Here is a 20,095-nt window from a genome sequence, read left to right as displayed (position 1 = left end):
TGTAAATTTAATTAACACTTCAGTCCTCCTGTTAAGTAGTTAATTAAAAAAAACAAAAAACTGAACAATGTCAGCTCAAGAAGAATTCTCTATAACTAACTTAAAAAATCACCCTAGTCATACAGTACATGGCTAAAATGAATTTAAAGTATATTTTCCAAGGTGCTTTCAACAAAGAAACACTAAATTCATTACTATGGCCGAGATAACCTGCAGAGTATTTTCTTTTGTAAAATAATAATTGTATTATAAAAAAAAAAAAAAAAAAAAAAAGGTAATAGTGCTAAAGTACCTTCTCTGCCAGTTGTGTGGCTTGAACTTGAATATCTGGTCTTGGTCCTGAATTCTCATTGTTCCCCAACAGAGAATCCACAGAAAGCTGAAAATCAGCTACTCCTCTAAAGAAGAAGGGAAAAAACTGTTATTGCCCTACAAACATTATTAATATAACAAAGATTAATCACTATGAGTTTCCCACATTGACCTAATTTTATAAGAACAAGGTATTATGCTTTTAATATATAAAATAATTAGAAATATCATCACCTTGTATTTATTTAGAACTTTATCTTTTATCATCTTATGAAATTCTTCCTCTTCTATTACCTAATTGTAGCTTTGTAATATCTCTGTGAGATAGGAAGAGCAGCCACTTTGGAAAAAATTAAGATCTGACTTATTAGAAAGTAAGCACATGAGTGTTTATTACATTGTTTTCTATAAATTTTTTGTAGGTTTACAATAGGTCAAAATGCAAAATAATTTTTTGTTTTTGTTTTTATTTTTTTAATATATATTTTATTGATTTTTTACAGAGAGAAAGGGAGAGAGATAGAGAGCTAGAAACGTCGATGAGAGAGAAACATCGACCAGCTGCCTCTTGCACACCCCCTACTGGGGATGTGCCCGCAACTAATGTACTACACGCCCTTGACTGGAATCGAACCCGGGACCTTTCAGTCCACAGACCGAAGCTCTACCACTGAGCCAAACCGGTTTCGGCAAAATGCAAAATAATTTTAATTGATATAGAAACACCTACATAATTACCCATATTGAAATCTGACATTTAATAAGAAACCAAAGAATGAGATTTTATGGGCAGAGTAAGTGGGTTAAATCACTGTCTAGCGTAGGGGTGTCGAACTCAATCAGAGAAGGGGCCAAAATCTAAAATCCAGCCTAAATCGAGGGCCGAATGGTTTACTGAACAGTCATAAACTGTCATTGTGATGGAAACGCAGCGGAGTGCAGTGATGACAGCGCGGTGCGGGCCACATTGCAAGGCCTGGCGGGACGGATTTGGCCTGCGGGCCTTGTGTTTGACACATGTGGGCTAGCGGCTAGCCCATTCTGATTGACACAAGACACATTTTAGAGGGGAACAAGAGACTCAGTTCTTATCACTCTTCAAATTAGAGATGTCCCTAAAAAATCCTGTGTATCTTTTGTTTAACAGCACATTAAAGAACCTAGTCAACAATGACCATTAAGAATTTTCTTGAGCCTTAATCCATTATCCAGCAGCCTAGTGTGAATTATACGTACCTACTCAAAATCATCTACCGACATTTAAACTGTAAGTACAGGCCCAAATTCATCTATTAATCAGTGTCTGTGTGATCTTGGGCATGTTGCTTATACCTCCCTTGTAACTTGAGTAAAATGGTACTAATAGTACCTACTTCATAGTGTTGCTAAAAATTTAAATTCTAGTTAAATAATACTGATCTTAATTCTGATGTTAAGTAAAAATGTCTAATAGTACCAGTGCTGAGCCCTGGGAATTATTCTGTCTGTAGTTCTTCACTAGCTTGGTTGGCAAACTGTACTCTATTTTTTCCCCTAAGACTATTCTTTAATGATAAAATGACAATTTTATTTTCTAAAGATTAATTTTAACTCTGGAAACTCATATAAGGTCTAGATGAATTTATTTTACCTATTCTTTCCAAAAGACTCTGACAGCTTAGTCAAATATTTGTGCTAATAATGTGGGACATTGAAAATATAAATTTAACAAAAGGGACTAATAAACACAAAGATTTTTTCTCATGAAAAAATATTAAATTAAAATAAGATCCATACTAACAATGTTAACTGAAATTATACAGATTTGAATATACCAAAGATTAAACTATGATTTTTTTTTTAAAAAGAGGACATGTGTAATACTTTCAACAATAAAGATTAAAAAAAACTATGATTTTTAACATGCAGCGAGGATAATTTGTAAAAGATTAAATATGACCATAAACCTTATAGGATGGCTCTCAAAACATCTAGGAAACACAGAGGTCACATGATTTTCTAGTTATTTATTCTAGACATGAATAATAAAGTAGTTCAATTGAATTAAAAAATTTTATTATCTCAATAGAATCATGACAAATATTCCCAATTAGTTCAGTGATAGAAGGACGCATTTTAAAACATCACCCTTTTAGTCCTTTAAAAATGATGAACAATAATTTTAGCCATTCCCACCCTACAGCACATACCTTCACACCTTTGCTGTTGTGTCAATGGGTTATGCTTATATGCATGCATATAAGTCTTTGGGTTGCTCTCTTAACCCCCAAAATAGCATTTCTTAACCTATGGCACTTAATAGTATTTTAGAATTACGATAGAAATATTAGAACAGTTAGGCTTGGTTTTAGTGCTGTAAAGGACACTTGGCTTTCTTATGACAAAGCATTAGAAATTCCCTTTGTTTTAAATAAATATGTATAATTTTAAACTTGTAGCCTAGAAAAATTTTAAGATCCTCCCCAGTATTTATTTCCTATAAGTCAAAGTCTTAGAATTTCAGAGTACTAAAGTGGAACTGCCCAAAGGAGCTCCAGGCAGGTAATCTTGTTCAAAAGATAGGCCAAGGCAGTTCAGTTTGTTAAAGCTCTTTGAAACATAAAATAAAAACAGAGACATTCCCATGATTATGCAGAATGTCATTTATGGAATAGGTAAATGGTTTGGAACATTACATAAGTGTATATCTTATGTAATAAAGGGCTAATATGCAAATCGACCGAACAGCAGAACCACCAGTTGCTATGACACGCACTGACCACCAGGGGGCAAAGTATCAATGCAGGAGCTTCCCCCTGGTGGTCAGTGTGCCAGAAGCAGGGCTAATGGCTGGCAAGTGTAACAGCAGTGGCGGGAGCCTTTCTCGCCTCCATGACAGCACTAAGGATGTCCGACTGCTGGTGGGGAGCAGGCCTAAGCTGCCAGTTGGACATCTCCAGAGGGTTTCTGTACTGCAAGAGGGTGCAGGCAGGGCTGAGGGACCCCTCTCCCCGAGTGCATGAATTTTGTGTACTGGGCCTCTAGTATAATTATAAGGTCCCCTTGGTCAGTGGGCCTTAGAACACAATATAGAGGAAGTTGCAGCAGGCCATTTTAAATATATATTTTATTGATTTTTTTACAGAGAGGAAGGGAGAGAGATAGAGAGTTAGAAACGTTGATGAGAGAGGAACATCGACCAGCTGCCTCTTGCACACCCCCTACCGGGGATGTGCTGCAACCAATGTACATGCCCTTGCCTGGCATTGAACCTGGGACCTTTCAGTCTGCAGACCGACGCTCTACCACTGAGCCAAACCAGCTTTGGCGCAGCAGGCCATTTTAAAGATGCTCTCTTTAACAATGCTACATGTAGCTTTCCTTTCCTTTTCCACTTATCTCTTAGTCCTACTCTGGGAGCAAGGATATTTATCCTATTGTATCTAAAATCCTAACAAAGGTGACAAAACATAAGGACATAATGATATTGATGATTATATCTTTACATTTTTCTAAAGCTTAGGAGTTAAATGTCTAGCAAATTTCTTATCATTATTAATTGACTGAAAGGGTATTTTATCCAAATATTAAAGTTTTCTAGTCAAATGGTAAACAAGTATCATTTAGAATGACCAAACTCACAAAAAGGTAGATTTTCCCTGGCAACCAACAAGGCAAACTATTGGTTGCATGTAGTCATAACCAAAAGTTCCCTGTAACACTGAGTCCTCAAATGGAGGGGGGAAAACCCCCCACAAAAAACAAAAACAAAAAACAAAACAAAAAACTAGCAAGTAAATAATATACAATAGTATTCAAGCATCAGGTGTATAATCTCTCCAAGTCTTTCAAAAACCCTGAGAGTTCTTTTAATTGTTGCTACACAATTAAACTTGAACCTCATTCTTCATTCTTCTGACTTTGCCATAATTATAGTTATTAGCATAAATATCAAAATAACACAGATTATAATAAGGTTAATTTCAAGGACTACTCTATAAATTGGGAGAGTAACTTTTTTTTGCTATATTTATAAAGTAAACAATATTTTATATCATTACAAATATGTTATACTTAACTCTTTTCTGGAAATTGGAACTGCAGATATTGATTTGATCAAGTTTTCTGGTGGAAGATCCAATACTCTGGAAAGCTAAAAATAAAGAAAAACAAAACAAAACAGAGCAAGATTGTTAATATATTTGTTCCAGATTCAATGTAACAGTGCTCAGCAAAAAAAAAAAGGAATGAGACACTTAACAACATAAATGAGCCTCAAATGCACTATGCCAAGTGACAATAGCCAGACTCAAAAGACTATACAGTGTATGATTCAATTTATTTAAAATTCTGGAAGCCGAAAACAGTTTGGCTCAGTGGTAGAGCGTTGGTCTGCGGACGGAAAGGTCCCAGGTTCGATTCCGGTCAAGGGCATGTACCTTGGTTCCAGGCATATCCCCAGTGGGGGGTGTGCAAGAGGCAGCTGATCAATGACTCTTTCTCATCGATGTTTCTAACTCTCTCTATCCCCCTCTCTTCCTCTCTGTAAAAAATCAATAAAATATATTTTAAAAAAAAAATTCTGGAAAACCCCAACCTGTAAGGATGAAGAATGAATCTTGTTTGCCAGGAACTGAGGATGAGAAGAGGGTTTGACTATAAGTAACAAACATAACTGTCCCCACCCCCTCAAAAAAAGAATTTTATATTTATAAATTTAAAAATGAGTTAATGTTTTTTTCCTAAAAGAAAGATGAAACACTGAGGAATCAAAGATAATTCATTTTATTCATTAATAAAGAATCTGAGTACCTAATTTGTGTCAGATATTGTTCTAGAAATTGGGGATACAGCCAAAACCGGTTTGGCTCAGTGGATAGAGCATGGGCCTGTGGACTGAAAGGTCCCGGGTTCGATTCTGGTCAAGGGCACCTACCTTGGTTGCGGGCACATCCCCAGTAGGGGGTGTGCAAGAGGCAGCTGGTGGATGTTTCTCTCTCATCGACATTTCTAACTCTCTATCCCTCTCAATTCCTCTCTGTGTAAAAAGGCACAGAAACATTCTTATATGATGCAAATTAAAAAACAAAAAGAAGGGACTGGAAGAAAAGGTGCAATGGGGAGTTACTGTTTAATGAGTAGAGTTTCAGTTTTGCAAGATTAAAAGAATTCTGGAGACGGTGGTGATGGTTGCATAACAATGTGAATATATTTAATGCTACTAAACTGTACATTTACAAATAGTTAAGATGTTAAATTTTATGTTATGTATCTTTCTTTCCCCACAATTAAAAACAAAACAAAACCCTAAAAGAAATAATACTCTGCGATAAAGTAGTGGAATGAGGCATCTGTGTATAAACTCCCATCTCCCAATTCCCACCTATTTTCAAATTAAAATGAAAAGGAGGGAGAGGAGGGATGAAGGAAGGTATGTAATAAGTATGTAGGTTATTTGTAGGTTAACAAATACAACAGCTAGGCACAGTCCAAATATATAAACTAAAAAGTAATAGCCAAGGAAAGATATAGCAGATTCTGAAGAGGAATGGATGCAGCCTGTTCGGCAAGGTTCCTAACTTGAATTAACAATTCTCATTAATACCCCAAATCTGGAGAGAGAAAAAAAATTGAATAAATTCCATTATTATTTTTTCCATTGATGAATAGGTGATGCTACAGAGTTTCAGGAGAGAAAAAGTATACAGAGAAGTGAATTTCAGCACTTTCCAGCCTAAGTGCAGATTCTAGTAGAAACACAACACATACCCAAAGTACAGGAAGTAAATCTTGATTTGGTGTTGCATGGGTAGAAAGAATCAGAGAAGGAACTTTTATGGGCCGATGGAAAAATAGCAGGGCTAGCTAGTTGAAATCTAATATGCTAAGTTGGAGTTCAGGAATATGTTTACAAGTCACCACGACCACTGGAGAGACAAAAGGGGAATGGAGAGCTGTGGAGTTTATATTTTTGTAACCACAAAAGTGAGGTGAGCCACGAATAAATCTGAAATGGAGAGTGAAGAAGTCATCCATCCATACAAAGCAGGAACAAATATAGAGTTTGGACAGAACTGACAAGCCTGAGCAAGATGAGAAAGAATAAACAACACAAATAGGCAAACAAACAGAGAGAAGTGAAGCAGAGAAGAGAGGAAGGAAAAGAAAATTACAGAAGAGAAGGAATGTTGCATATAGGAGATCAAAGAACTCTAGTCTGAAAGAAAAATATAGCCCAATAAATACAAAAACATTCTTCATAAATGCTTCAAGATCTGTAATTAAAGCAATCAGAGCAATATAAAAATGCATAAAGATAATCCATCCTTAGTATATTTGATGCCCCTAAAATATAAAAAGGGTAGAAGAAGCAAGAGGACAAGATAATAGGTACATTGGTTCTCCAGTAGCAAAGACGGAAGGATAGAGACAAAACCCAAAGCCACTCTTCAAAAAGTGATAGCCAAGGAAAGATATTAACTTGGTCTCAGTTGTCAGAAGCCATAGATATGAATCAACAGAACCTAAGAAAATTTAAAAGTATTTGTTGATATATATATCTTGGCTCCCCCCAAAGCAGGGCCTGATAAAAGGATTGTATGTAGATAATTTATTTGGGAGGCGATTCCTGAGGGCAGAAGTGATCCGAGGAGAGGAAAAGAGAAGGAGAAAGAGCAAATATAAGATTGTGCCATCAAGGCCACTACTATAGGCAATGGGGGCTTAATTTCCATTACTTACTACCTCCTAAGAAGCATACACGATGCCCACCAAAACTGTCTATCCAAAAATAGAAAGCAGGAGCCTCCATCCCCCATTGATTGAGAGCTGTCCTTGACATTAACTCCACCACACTTGAGCCCACATAGGCTGAGATTAGCAGCCTTTCGAAAACAGAATGGGATGCTGTTAGCAATAAGGAGCACACGTGAAACTGTTCACACAAGTGGCAGCTGGAATCACAGGTGTGACCAAGTGATGGGAGAAAATAGGACATAATATTCAATAACAGAAAAAATGTCCCTGAAATAAAGAACCAAATCTATATTGTGGTATATTATGGCAATGGCACACCATTGGCAGTAAAATGAAAGAATTAAACCTCCATACTCTTTATAATAAATATTTTTTAAAATTTGAGGCAAACAAACAAAAACCCAAGTTGCAGAAGGATAATCAGTTTGATTACCACTTATATAAAATTTAATAACTGGCCCTAGCTGGTCTGGCTCAGTGGACAGAGTGTTGGCCTGAAGACTGAAGGGTTCCTGGTTCCATTCGGATCAAAAGTAAACTACTATGTCAGAAAAATATAACGCAAAAAATTTAAGAGGAACACCAGACTAAGTTATATATTTCAAGATAAAGCATCCAATCAAAAATCTAGAGATGAGAAGAAGAATTTTACTTTGTATTCATGTTGCCTAATCACATGGTTAAAGCAAATAACTTAGCAATGATATTATATAGGACTACATAATCCACTAGAAAAATTGCAGATGGGCATATTTGTTTCACTGCTCAGTTGTTTATAGTTTGCTTTAGTTGCCAACATATGAAAATTGGAAATTTAAAAAATAACCTTGGATTGTTGTATGCATTTTGCATCTATGGTATAAGTCTTTGGAAAATTCAAAATCAGAACTAAGCAATATTGTTACTGCTTTGTTTCTAAAATGAAGATTTTTTTATATTTCTGAATCTATTTTGATATTTCTAAACATGATAATTTTTTAAAATAATTAAGCCTTTTGATACATCCAAGATTATTTTATCTGAGAAGTCATAATTTATTTTTTTTTTAAGTTTGAAAAAAAATAAAGCACCATGAGCCCTTCTTGAAAAGCCTACTTATGAAGAAATCCAGCCAATTAAGCTATGTAACCAGGAAAAGTATTGGTCAACATCTCATCCAAATCAATATAAAGTGAAAAGCAGACAAGTTGTGCATATATGGCTAATAAACAGACTATGAGTGTTACAAATGAGAAAGTTACCCAAACAAATTAGGAATGGTAGAGGAAAGTTATGCCAACTATAAGAATTCTAATGCCCTCATCTCTCATGCCAGGGGTTGATATTTTCTAAACATGAAACATCAAGGTTTTAAATAAACATTCTAGAATAACTTATTATTCTGCATAATCTCTTAACTGCGGAGAACTCAAGTAGAAAATACATCAATAATTCTTCCCATTGCACTTTGTTTTTTCTTTCATTAAGTTCAAGCAAAACTATGTTTAATACTTCTTTATTTAAAACAATATCTCAGTTATGCATACCTAGGGAATCCTAACACTATTACACTTTGAGTAGTTTGACATTTTTCATCATAACACACTTAAAGAAGCAAACAAACCTAAAAATAAAAACTCATTACAATTTTTATAAAAAGCATATCTACCCAGTTTTTCTATCTTCCTTCCTTCTTTTTTCCTGACTTTATAAAAGTATTGCTAAGAAATTTTCATTGAAAATTAAGTTAAGGTTCAGATACGTAGCTTTCTGGTGACCTAACCTCATGTGGAACTAAAGCATTCACTGAGAGTAATGTATAACTAGAGTCCCACATCAGAAGTGTAGCAAGGGGATTCAAAATACGGTCCTCGGCATTCTAACTTAACAGAATGAACAATATTTATTGAGTGTATACCATGTACCAAACACAATCCCCAAGCACTATATACGTATTAATTCATTAAATCCTAATGGCAACCCTATAAAGTAGCTAAATAAATTTCCAGATTTTACAAATGAGGGACAGGGAACTTACATACCTACCAGAGAAGGTGGATTTAAACCCACACATCCTCATGGTTGGTATTCTTAATCACTATACCAATGGCTTGCACCTTGGAATGACCCAGGGATCTTTAGAAAACACTGATGCAAATATTCTGATTTAACTAGCGCAGGATGTGATGTGAGCAACAGGATGCTAATAAGTTCTTGTGCTCATGGTACTGTGCAGAGAAGTGTGTGGCCCACTGCACTACACCTTTCTGCCTCCGGGTCTTCCTTGGTTAGCAGTTACCAGGCCTGGATGAACAACAAAATCACCTGATAGAGTTTCTAACGCGGGGGCCTGGGCTTGGGCATTTTTTAATGGTCCTCAGGTGATTGCAGTCTGCAGCCAAGGCCTGAGAACCACTGCTTAGGCCCTAAGCCTTAGGGAAACACACCAGGTGCCCTCCCTGTCAACAAGCAGGACTAACTATATCCTAGGACAGTGTTTCCCAAACTTCTCTCATGATGAGAATCACCTGGTGGAGTTGTTAAACTACAGATTCCTGAATCCCAATCTTTTGATACGTCCAAGAATATTTTAACTTAGTGCCCTGTCTTAGAGCACTAGTTAAGTATACAATTTTACCTATATGTTCCCAAAAATTCTAGTTTAGCACTTCTTAGTTGGGATTCAGGAATCTGTAGTTTAACAACTCCACCAGGTGATTCTCATCATGAGAGAAGTATGGGAAACACTGTCCTAGGAGTTCCGAGGGCAAGAACGCAGACCTGTTTTCCAAGAACTTCCTTTCTTCTGTAAGAACCCTCAGTTTTTCTTTCTTCAGAACACTCTGGGTACTGCACTGCTATTCGGTTTACGAACCCTAAGACCCCTGAATGGACTTTTTTTTTTTTTTTATCATTCATTGTAGCCAAAGCCTCTTGATTTCACTAGGTCAATGTCAATTTCTGTGGGGTCTAATCATGGCCCCCGTGACTTTCCCACCCGATAAAGCTGTAGGGTAGGAAGGTTGGAGGGAAGCAACCCGTGCCTTGCCAAGTTTACTTTTCACCCTGAAAACTGAGCTGAGCCGCATGCATGCCCGACCGTCCCCTGGGTTTGCCTCAGCAGCTGAAGCATCTCCAGGGGACGGTGAGGGAGCGGCAGAAATAAACGGGGTCTCCTCAGAACCCGCCCTTCCGCCGCCTGAGGGCTGGCCCGCAGCGGTGACACGGCTTTGGGGGTGCGGGGCTCCGTTCCTGGGACCGTACCTGACAAGCAATGGACCTGCGGAAGCCGCACGCCATGTCTACTTCCACGTAGAGCGTCCCGGAACCTCTAAAGCCCCGCTGGAACCACGCCCCGCCCTCCTCTGAAGCCCCGCCTCCACGCGCCGGAAGCCCGCCTCCAGGATGATGCCAGCCAATCAAGAAGCCCAGTGGCTCGTCACTAACCCCTGCCCTGCTGCCGCGAAGGAGCGCGGGAAATCCTGAGTTTCTGGAGTCCATCCTGCCGCCGGGACCATGGCCACCTCCTCGGTGTCCAAGGTACGCGGGGGCGGGCGGCCGCTGAGACTCCGCCGCAACCTCATCCCCTCTCGGGGACGGCAGGAAGCGGAGGGTACGAGGGCCTAGGTGTACCGACTGCAGGGGAAGGTGTGGCGGTGGGAGCTGAGGTCGTGGCTCCAGGTCCGGTTCAGGCCAACCTTGTTTGGGGAGCGAAGACGTCCACCTGCCTTAGTGTTTTGGCTAGGCCTGAGGATTTCTAAATTCTGGTCTGTGGAGATCGACTGTCCGGAGGATGTGCCCCAGTCACCCGTCCTCGGTCCTCCTCCAATGGTGATTGTGCCCAACACTCCATGAGGTACCCGGATGCAGGGGTTAACAAAATAGACTCAGTGTTTGCGCTGAAGAAACACATTAAACACAGACGAGCTGACCACAGACTGAGAGACCGTTAGGTAAAGGATTGGAGAGTGGAGGGTGTTAGCAAGGAGAATATGTTCTTTGGTTTAGAAGATAGAAATAAAATGGCATATTTAATAAAGGAATTGAAAAGTTTGTATAATTAGAAAGTAGAAATAGAAAAGGAAGCCTTACGAAAACTAATGAAAAGTAGTGTAAGAGTGTGTGTGAGGGGATCCTATAGATCCTCTCATACTGGCTGCTTAGATGGCCAGGGACTGCAAGACATAGTATAGTTGGTAAGAAGAGAAACTTTAGAGCTCTGTTGCCCAGTGTGATAGTCATTAGCCACATGTGGGTATTTAAATGAAAATAAAGTTAAAAGTTTAGTCCCTCAGTCTCGCTAATATGACTACATCTTAGTGCAGATTTTTGTATTTCCCTCGTTACTGAAAGTCCTATTGGAAAGCACTGTTATAGACAGACCTTTAGTGATATGAGTGCAACTAGAAGTTCCTTAAGTTAAGCTGTCTGATAAAGCTGAGAATGCAGATGAAGAAGCTCCAAAGACATTTCTCTGTATAAAACCAGATTAATGAAGAAGGCTACACCATGGATCTAATTTTTAATTTTGATTAAAACAAAATTATGAGCACAGTGCCTTCCAAGACTATATATCAAGGAGGAGCTACAAGTTTAGGGTTAAGTTTACAAAGTACTAACTGTGTGCAAGCTAGAAGAGATTTAACTGCTACTATATTTTAAAAAATTTATTAGGATTGGTACTGTTTTTGTTTTGCCCTGGTTGTGTAGTTCCATAGATTTTGGATGGTCTGCCTTCTGATCCTTTTTGTTGCATAAGCCTCGTATTATTTTTTTTTAATCCCCACTGGAGAATATGTTTTTATTGGTTCTTAGAGAAAGGAAGGGTGTGAAAGCGAAAGAAACATCAATGTGAAAGAGAGACATTAATCGGTTGCCTCCCATACCCACCCTGATCAGGGATCAAACCCACAACCTAGATATGTGCCCTGACCAGGAATTGAACCTGTAACCTTTTGGTATGGATGCTCCAACCAATTGAGCCACCCAGCCAGGGCAAGCCTCTTATTTTTGTATATCTTGCAGAATTGTGAAATTCTCCCCCATCCCCAGGAAAGCACTTATGGCCTTATAACCGAAATGCTTGTATTGAGATGATTATGAAGGGACCCTGACATGAATAAGAATCTTTAGACTATTTTCTCCCAACCTATCTAAATGTCTCTCTCTCTCTCTCTCTCTCTTTTTTTTTTTTTAATCATATTGCTGTTGGCTGTCCTCCTAGACTTCTTCCTTCATCTCAAACACCATCCCTTGATCAGGAGTTCAAAGTGGTTAACCATGTTACTCCCACTGCCATACATTAGGATTCCTTCATGATAGTGTATTTCACTCCTTCAAAGCTCCTTTTCCTTTACTGATTGCAGATAGATATAGAAAAGAGGTAGTAACAAGCTTGTTGTGATACCACATGATTTTTTTAAATATGTATGTATTTTAAATGGTTCCACTAGCTGCAGATACAAGAGTATATAAGGCAAAGTTCTCACTTTGGATCCTGTAATCCAAATGGCCACTTTATATTTGCACTGCTGCCTTTAGCAGTGCAAATGTCATGAGATGACTTTTTCTAGATACACAGGTGTCCCCCAAAAAAGATATACACACTTTGATTAATTGTAAAGTCAGTGTTTATTAACATACAGTTTATTTTCAAAATTGAGTTATCAGTTATTAAAGTGTATATACATTTTTGAAGGGACACCTATATTTTTTTTACTTTTTCATTTTCCACAGAAATGGCAATTAAGAAGCTGTCCATGCTTTAGGATTGGGAGAATAAACATAGGACCAGTAGCCTGGGGACTATATATCACTAATCAAATAATAACATGAAATTACTTTGCAAGCATTTATTCTATACTAGAGGCCCGGTGCACGAAATTCGTGCGTGGGGGTGGTCCCTCAGCACAGCCTGCATCCTCTAATCTGGGATCTCTCTCACAATCCAGGACTGCTGGCTCCCAATCGCTCACCTGCCTGCCTGCCTGATTGCCCCTAACTGCTTCTGCCTGCCAGCCTGATCACCCCCTAACCACTCCCCTGCCAGCCTCATCGATGCCTAACTGCTCCCCTGCCAGCCTGATTGCCCTCTCCTGCAAGCCTGGTCTCCTCCCTCCCCCCCAACTGTCCTTCTCTGCTTTCCCAGTAATCCCTAACTGCTCTCCCCTGCCAGCCTGGTTGCTCCCATTTGCCCTCCCCTGCCAGCCATCTTGTGGTGACCATCTTGTGTCCACATGGGGGCAGCCATCTTTGAACATATAGGGGTGGCCATCTTGTGTGTTGGAATGATGGTCAATTTACATATTACTCTTTTATTAGATAAAATACTGATTGCCTAATGAATATGTTAACATTGGGAAAATGATCATTAACTAAATGGAATCTGTGCTCTGAAAATACTCAGAAATAGAGAGACAAACTAAATAACTATGATGCTGAGTGAAAGTAATTAAAAATAAAGATATTCAAGTCCTAGGAGAAGGAGTAATTCTAACTAGAGTGGCTGAGTTTGAGTTAATCTGTAATGGATAAATGAATATGTACTTATAAGATGAAGAAAGGTGAAACAATAGCCCAAATGATCTATTTTCCATCATGGTTCTAATGGTTGAAGTTTAATTAAATAACAGATACTTATTTTGAGATGGAAAGCATCACTATTTTATATCTTCTTGATCTTCATTTTAATGTATACCACTAATGTTCTTTCTTCTCTAAGTTTTATAAAAATGGAATTTTTCTGCATTCAAATTTCATCAGAGTTTATTTTCTTTGTCTCTTAGATCAGGTCCCAAAGAACATAATCAAAGATGAATATCCCATGAGAAGGAAGAGAAAGAAATGGATAGTCCTTGTATTGTTTAAGAATTTTCCTCCTGTAACTCATATAGAAAAGAGCTATCTTAGCACTTTAAGATATACCCTTTTAAAAAAAATCTGCTTATCCATAAAATATTTAGTTAACGGATTTATCTGCTCCTTGGCTACTTTGACTTTATGCCTTTTATTTTTTATTTTTATAGGGCTGTTTTGTGTTTAAGCCAAACTTCAAGAAGAGAAAGATCTCTGTGCCAATAGGTATGATGTCTTAATATCAAATTTGTTAGTTTTCTACCCCTAATTGAATTTAGTACTTCTCTTGTCTAAGCATGGACTTTTTTGGAGTGAGAAAAATGTTCCCTCGATTTGAGGGGGTGGTCACAAGAGTGCATACTTCTGTTAGGACATCTCAAATGGGGATACTTAAGCATGAAGAATTTTCAATGATGTTGCTATAGTAAGTGACAGAGCTGGGTTTAAACCCAAGCTGTCAGATTTTCGAATCCATGTTCTAACTATTACTTTCAAAATATGAGGTGAGTTTTTGCTTAGAACATTTGTTTTAAATTTCAGCTATAATTTATTAAGATTTGTTTAAAGTTTTTAGTATTAGTAAACCTAATGTGTACAGTTGTATAATATGAACTTTAAGGTATATAAGGTTTTTCCCATTGTGCTGATCTAAGACCAACAGATACTGTTTTAATATGAAAATCTTAGTGGAATTGACCCTAATTTGAAGACAGATGGACCAGAAATGAGGAAAACATCCAGAATTTAGCACTTTATGGCTTTTGATCTTGAAACAAGATTGCCTTAATAAGTAGGAAGATGTTTTGCATTGTGCCCACCATCTGTCTAAGAAAAGATTGCTAACTCTCCTCAGTATTCTGTGGAGAGAGAAAGAGGTTGGGGGTGGGGAGGGGTGTTATGTCTTGTATCCATTGGTTATGTTTATATGCATGCATCAAGTCCTTCAGTTGATCTCTTACAGCCCCCCATCCCAACCTCCCTTACCTTCCCGCTATAGTTTGACAGTCTGTTCAATGGTTCTTTATAACTATTTTTCCCCATATCTTGCAGCTGCAGACTAGAAATAAACATATAATAACAAAAAACATTTGAGTCCCAATTTCAATATCCAACAGTTCTGAGAAACAGTAAGAATTTAAGATGTATAAATAAAATTAAATATAAAAGATAATCAATGTTACTATCACCAAATATATATATATATATTTCATGCCTGGTGCATGAAATTCAGGCCTAAACAGGCAGTCGAACATCTTTCTCACAATCCAGGACTGCTGGCTCCCAACTGCCTGCCTGCCTTCCTGATCACCCCCTAATCACTCTCCTGCCAGCCTGATTGATGCCTAACCTGTCTTCCGCCAGCTTGAATGCTCCTAACTGCCCTCCCCTGCAGACCTGGTCACCTCTAACTGCCCTTCCCTGTCTGCCTGGTCCCCCGAACTGCTCTCCACAGCAGGCCTGGGTTCTTCCTAACTTCCCTCCTCTGCCAGCCTGGTCACCCCTAACTGCCCTCCCTTGCAGGCTTGATTACCCCCAACTGCCCTCCCTTGCAGGCCTGGTACCTCCCAACTGCCCTCCCTTGCAGGACTGGTCCCTCCCAACTACCCTCCCCTACTGGCCTTATTGCCCACAACTGCCCTCTCTTGCAAGACTAGGACTGGTCCCTCCCAACTGCCCTCCCCTGCTGGCCATCTTGTGGCAGCCATCTTGTGTCCACATGGGGATAGCCATCTTGTGTGTTGGAGTGTCAGTCAATTTGCATATTACTATTTTATTAGATAACACACATATAAAAAAGATATTGACTTATTTCTGTGTTTTCAGAGGAGTATTTTAATGAAGGGAAAAATGAGTCTGAGGACAGTAAGCTTCGATTTGAAACTTATCAGGTGATATGGCAGCAGATGAAATCTGAAACTGAGGTGAATACATTTTTTAATAACATTTCTCTAATACTGTAAAACTCATATTTATTGTTTCTTATCTTCTTTTCCACCAGTTTACAAGAGAATTGATGAAATGTTGGTAATATGGTTAAGCACAATCTATATATCCTAAAAAAATCAAAACCCTCATGTTCCAAGTATTAAGCATAGTTTCAGGTACTGGAACTTATGTTTATAATGATAGTTGCTAAGGCAAAGAGCTCTTTACACATCCTCACAGTTTTGAAATGTCACTGTCCAAATTATCCATTCAGTTATGCAAATAAGAAATCAAGCTCTTTCTAAACTTCATTTTCTCATCCTATATCTAGTTACCATGTACTTTATATTCTAGCTCTGAAAAATTTCTCCATTATAGCAGATTAATTCTTCTAGAGCTAACAGATTTTTTTTTTTTTTTTTTACCAACACAGTGTTGTATATATTTTTTCTTTATTAAAGTATTACATGTTTGTCCTTATTGCCCTATTACCCCCCACAACCCCCCACTCATGCCCTCATCCTCCCTATTGTCTGTGTCCATTGGTTAGGCTTATGTGCCTGCATGCAAGTCCTTTGGTTGATCTCTCTCTCTTATTCCCACCCTCCCCTACCTTCCCTCTGAGGTTTGATGGTCTGATCGATGCTTCTCTGTCTCTGGATCTATTTTTTGTTCATCAGTTTATGTTGTTCATTATATTCCATAAATAAGTGAGATCATGTGATATTTATCTTTCTGTGACTGGCTTATTTCGCTTAGCATAATGCTCTCCAGTTCTATCCATGCTGTTGCAAATGGTAAGAATTTCTTCTTTTTTACCACAGTGTAGTATTCCATTGTATAGATGTGCCACAGTTTTTAATCCACTTATCTGCTGTTGGGCACCTAGGCTGTTTCCAAATTTTAGCTATTGTAAATTGTGCCACTATAAACCTAGGGGTGTATATATCCTTTCTGATTGGTGTTTTTAGTTTCTTGGGATATATTCCTAGAAGTGGGATCATTGGATCAAATAGGAGTTCCATTTTTAGTTTTTTTAGGAAACTCCATACTGTTCTCCACAGTGGCTGCACAAGTCTTCTTATTATTTTTTAATGCCTTTGGGGCAGTTATGTGCTTTTCAGTTAATTATGCTTCCCACCACACTTTATTGCTTTATACATAGTGGCTTTGCTCATTCATGTATTCCATGTGACCCTTGAAGATATTTGAGTTTGTGGTTTCCAATTTAGGTCCTCATTATTTCTTTACCTGATTGTCATAATATGTCTTAACTGACCCTTAGTGTAAAACCCTTCAGATCTGCCACTAGTTTCTTTGGCACTATTGGCCAAATTAGAAAGTCTTCCTTTCATGCAGATACAGTCTTAGGTCCTGCAACAGGGGTTTTCCAGCTGTGGGGCCAACTGGCCTTCACAGTGCTGTCAGATTAACTCTAATCCCGATTTAATCATATCTCTACTTCAGATGTCTTCAGTGGTTCTCCCTACAGGATAAAATCTAAACTCTTTAACATCTAATATGTTTTTTCTTGGTCTAGCTCTTTGCTTATTTGTCCAATCTCATTCCCTTCCACTTTTCATGTTCTTTATGCTTAGCTATACCCGTGGCTCTTCAGTTGTTTGGTGCTTTCTTCCTTCCTTGCCTCCTTTACTGTTCATTCATTCAAACTTCCTTTACCTACCATCACCAACTCTATCACCTGCTCTAATGCTTTGGCTCAGATATATCCTACTCTTTATTCCTATATTGGCATAGCACTCTACACAATGTATTTTCATTTTAAGCATTCTTGTTCAATTTCTTTACATTTTTTAAGGTAGGGACTCTCTTTTTTGTAAGGTGTTTAGTCAGTGTTTGTTGAATGATTAAATGAAACTCTTTAGTGAGGGGATCCAAAGCCCTAATCATTGGAAATTAAAAAAAAAAACACATTTTTTTTCATCATGATTGTAATTTTACATGTAATCTTTGGAATCGAATTCATGACAGTTTTCTTTCCCAAATTTTGAAAGACACATCAGATTATTGCTAATTATAATCTGTAAAATTTTGTGTATTCTGTGTAGAAAATGCAAGAGGAATTAAATAAAAACCTGTTTGACAGTCTAATCAAATTTCTACAAAAGTCTCATTCTGGATTCCAGAAGAATTCAAGAGACTGGGGCTGTCAAATAAAACTAAGAGAAATTCCAACTGCTGCTCTTATTCTAGGTATGTACAGGTTTGTTGTTTTTTAAAATTGGTGGCTTTGTTTTTGAGAATAGTGGGGAATAATCTGTTCTGTTAAACCTGTTTTGTCTCATTTACAGAATTAAAACAATTTTGTTAGGTATAATTTCAAAACTAATAAAAGCTCTTTATACTGACCATACATCTATAAATTAGAAGAAATTTATTTGGGTTAGCTAGTACCCTCATCAACTTTCTGTCTGAAAAAATGAAGGGAAGCCAAGCTGGTTTGGCTCAGTGGTAGAGCGTTGGTCTGCGGACTGAAAGGTCCCAGGTTCGATTCCGGTCAAGGGTATGCACATGGGTTGCGGGCGCAAGAGGCATCCCCAGTAGGGGATGTGCAAGAGGCAGCTGGTCGATGTTTCTCTCTCATTGATGTTTCTAGCTCTCTATCTCTCTCCCTTTCTCTCTGCTAAAAATCAATAAAATATATTTTTTTTTAAAAATGAAGGGGAAATATATATGTTACTCTTTCCTTTAGTTATATTAGGAAAGTGGATGAGGTTTGAATTTGGTAATAAATAAACCAGTAGTGTATTAAAATATTTTATTTTTATATCTTTTTATCATTTCTTCAGTGCATTTATTCTATGACTTTAATTTTATTTCCTTATTTTATTTAAATATTTGATTGTTTCATAATATTGTATTAATTGTAATTGTTTAAAAGAATTTTGGATGAATTATATATAAACTGCTTTCAGACTACAGGCTGTAAATTTCTTAGTTATTTAAATTTCTATAATTAACATTCAGTCTTAACCAAACATCTGGCTTGCAGGTAATGGAAAAATTTTCTTTGAAATATTAGTAGGTTTTTTTCCTTTTCATTTTGTTTAAAGCGTACTGTCTAATACTGTTAATTATCGACCTAATATTCAGGGCAGTACTTCTCAAACTTTCATGTTCCTAAAAATAACTTCTAGGGGACTTAGTAAATGCAAAATTTTACTAATACGTCTGGGGCAGGGCCTAAAATGCTGCATTTCTAATAGGCCTCTATTCAATGCCCATACTACTGATCCCAGGACCACTCTGAGTAATAAGACTTTGTGGAATGATTTTAAAATGCTGTGGATCAGCTTTTCAGTGCAACCTGCCAATTAATTTGAAAACCCCTTCCATTATGGATGAAAAACTGAAGCCCAGTGATGGCTGGCTTGAACTGTTTGTTGGGTGCTTTCTTTCTCTATTTCCATGTTATAGTAATTGGAGTGGGAGAAACAGGATCAAGAGGGATGGCCTGACAGATTGTTGTGAGAGCACTGTTTAAATCCCTTCTCTGCCTAATGCCAAAAGGAGAAAAGAAGCTAATGGAAATCATGTGTTTGAAAGTCAGTAGTTTGAGGAGAACTTTTTCCAGTTAAAGACACTGATTATCTTGTTTCCAATAGACAAGTGCGTTATCTTAAGGAACATAGTATTAAATAGCTTACAAAGTCAGTCAGACAAGATAAGCCAGTGCTTTACTAAACTAAATTTGTTCAGAGATGTAGTATCATAAACATAGACCGAAATGCATGCTAGAAATATCACTTTGACACTTAAAAAAAAATCTGTACTCAAAGTTACTTAACCACATTGCACAGTTTCTATTTTCTCTAAGGTATATGTCTATTTATTTATTTCTTTTAGTGTATGTCTGTTTAAAAATATCCTGCCAACAGCTTTGTTTGTTGCCTCTCCTCGGAAAAAAATGTTGACTATCGGTGGTCTGGATGATTCTGAATCTTTCTTGCAAATAATTGAAGGTTTATAGTAGCAAGCCTCAAGTAGTTTCAGGATGTCTGCTGCTGGATCTGCCCAAGTGCCAAAGCTCTTTCTAGAAAGCACACATTGGGACCTAGGGAAATTACCAGTTAATAGAATTTTTTCCAAAGTAGTGGGAAGTTTTCACTGAATTCTGATAACTTAATGCATAGCACTAAAATTCTGATGTGTAGAAATGAGAATCAGAATTCAGTAAATACCTAAAGGACCAAAAACTATAATTTTGTTTTAAACTCTTTCCTTAGAAATCAGTTTAGTGTACACTTTACCTATTATATTTATTACT

At 37.6% G+C, this 20,095-nt stretch overlaps 2 protein-coding genes across 7 annotated transcripts in view; one reads left to right on the top strand and one right to left on the bottom strand.

Annotated features, from left to right (window-relative positions):
- RARS2 (arginyl-tRNA synthetase 2, mitochondrial) overlaps positions 1–10,398 on the bottom strand; it is a 62,578-nt gene extending 52,180 nt beyond the window's left edge. For both annotated transcript variants that reach the window (XM_045572900.1, XM_036415190.2), the window contains exons 1-3: positions 10,291–10,398; positions 4,371–4,444; positions 293–398 (exon numbers count right to left, since the gene is read on the bottom strand). In XM_045572900.1, coding sequence (XP_045428856.1) covers positions 293–398; positions 4,371–4,444; positions 10,291–10,326 — 216 coding nt within the window. In that variant the 5' untranslated portion in view covers positions 10,327–10,398. The remainder of the gene's footprint in view (positions 1–292; positions 399–4,370; positions 4,445–10,290) is intronic.
- Positions 10,399–10,441: 43 nt separating this feature from the next.
- ORC3 (origin recognition complex subunit 3) overlaps positions 10,442–20,095 on the top strand; it is a 48,760-nt gene continuing 39,106 nt past the window's right edge. For 2 of the 5 annotated variants that reach the window (XM_036415186.2, XM_036415184.2), the window contains exons 1-4: positions 10,443–10,566; positions 14,052–14,106; positions 15,706–15,803; positions 17,877–18,021. In XM_036415186.2, coding sequence (XP_036271079.1) covers positions 10,543–10,566; positions 14,052–14,106; positions 15,706–15,803; positions 17,877–18,021 — 322 coding nt within the window. In that variant the 5' untranslated portion in view covers positions 10,443–10,542. Of the gene's footprint in view, positions 10,567–10,631; positions 10,883–14,051; positions 14,107–15,705; positions 15,804–17,876; positions 18,022–20,095 lie in introns of those variants that run through there. The other 3 variants (XM_036415187.1, XM_045572899.1, XM_036415188.2) reach the window with 3 other exon arrangements.

Source organism: Pipistrellus kuhlii, unplaced genomic scaffold, assembly GCF_014108245.1.
Source record: "Pipistrellus kuhlii isolate mPipKuh1 unplaced genomic scaffold, mPipKuh1.p scaffold_m20_p_5, whole genome shotgun sequence".
Taxonomy (NCBI): Eukaryota; Metazoa; Chordata; class Mammalia; order Chiroptera; family Vespertilionidae; genus Pipistrellus; species Pipistrellus kuhlii.
The sequence above is the reverse complement of the archived record's forward strand: the minus strand, read 5'-3'. Positions and strand labels throughout refer to the sequence as shown.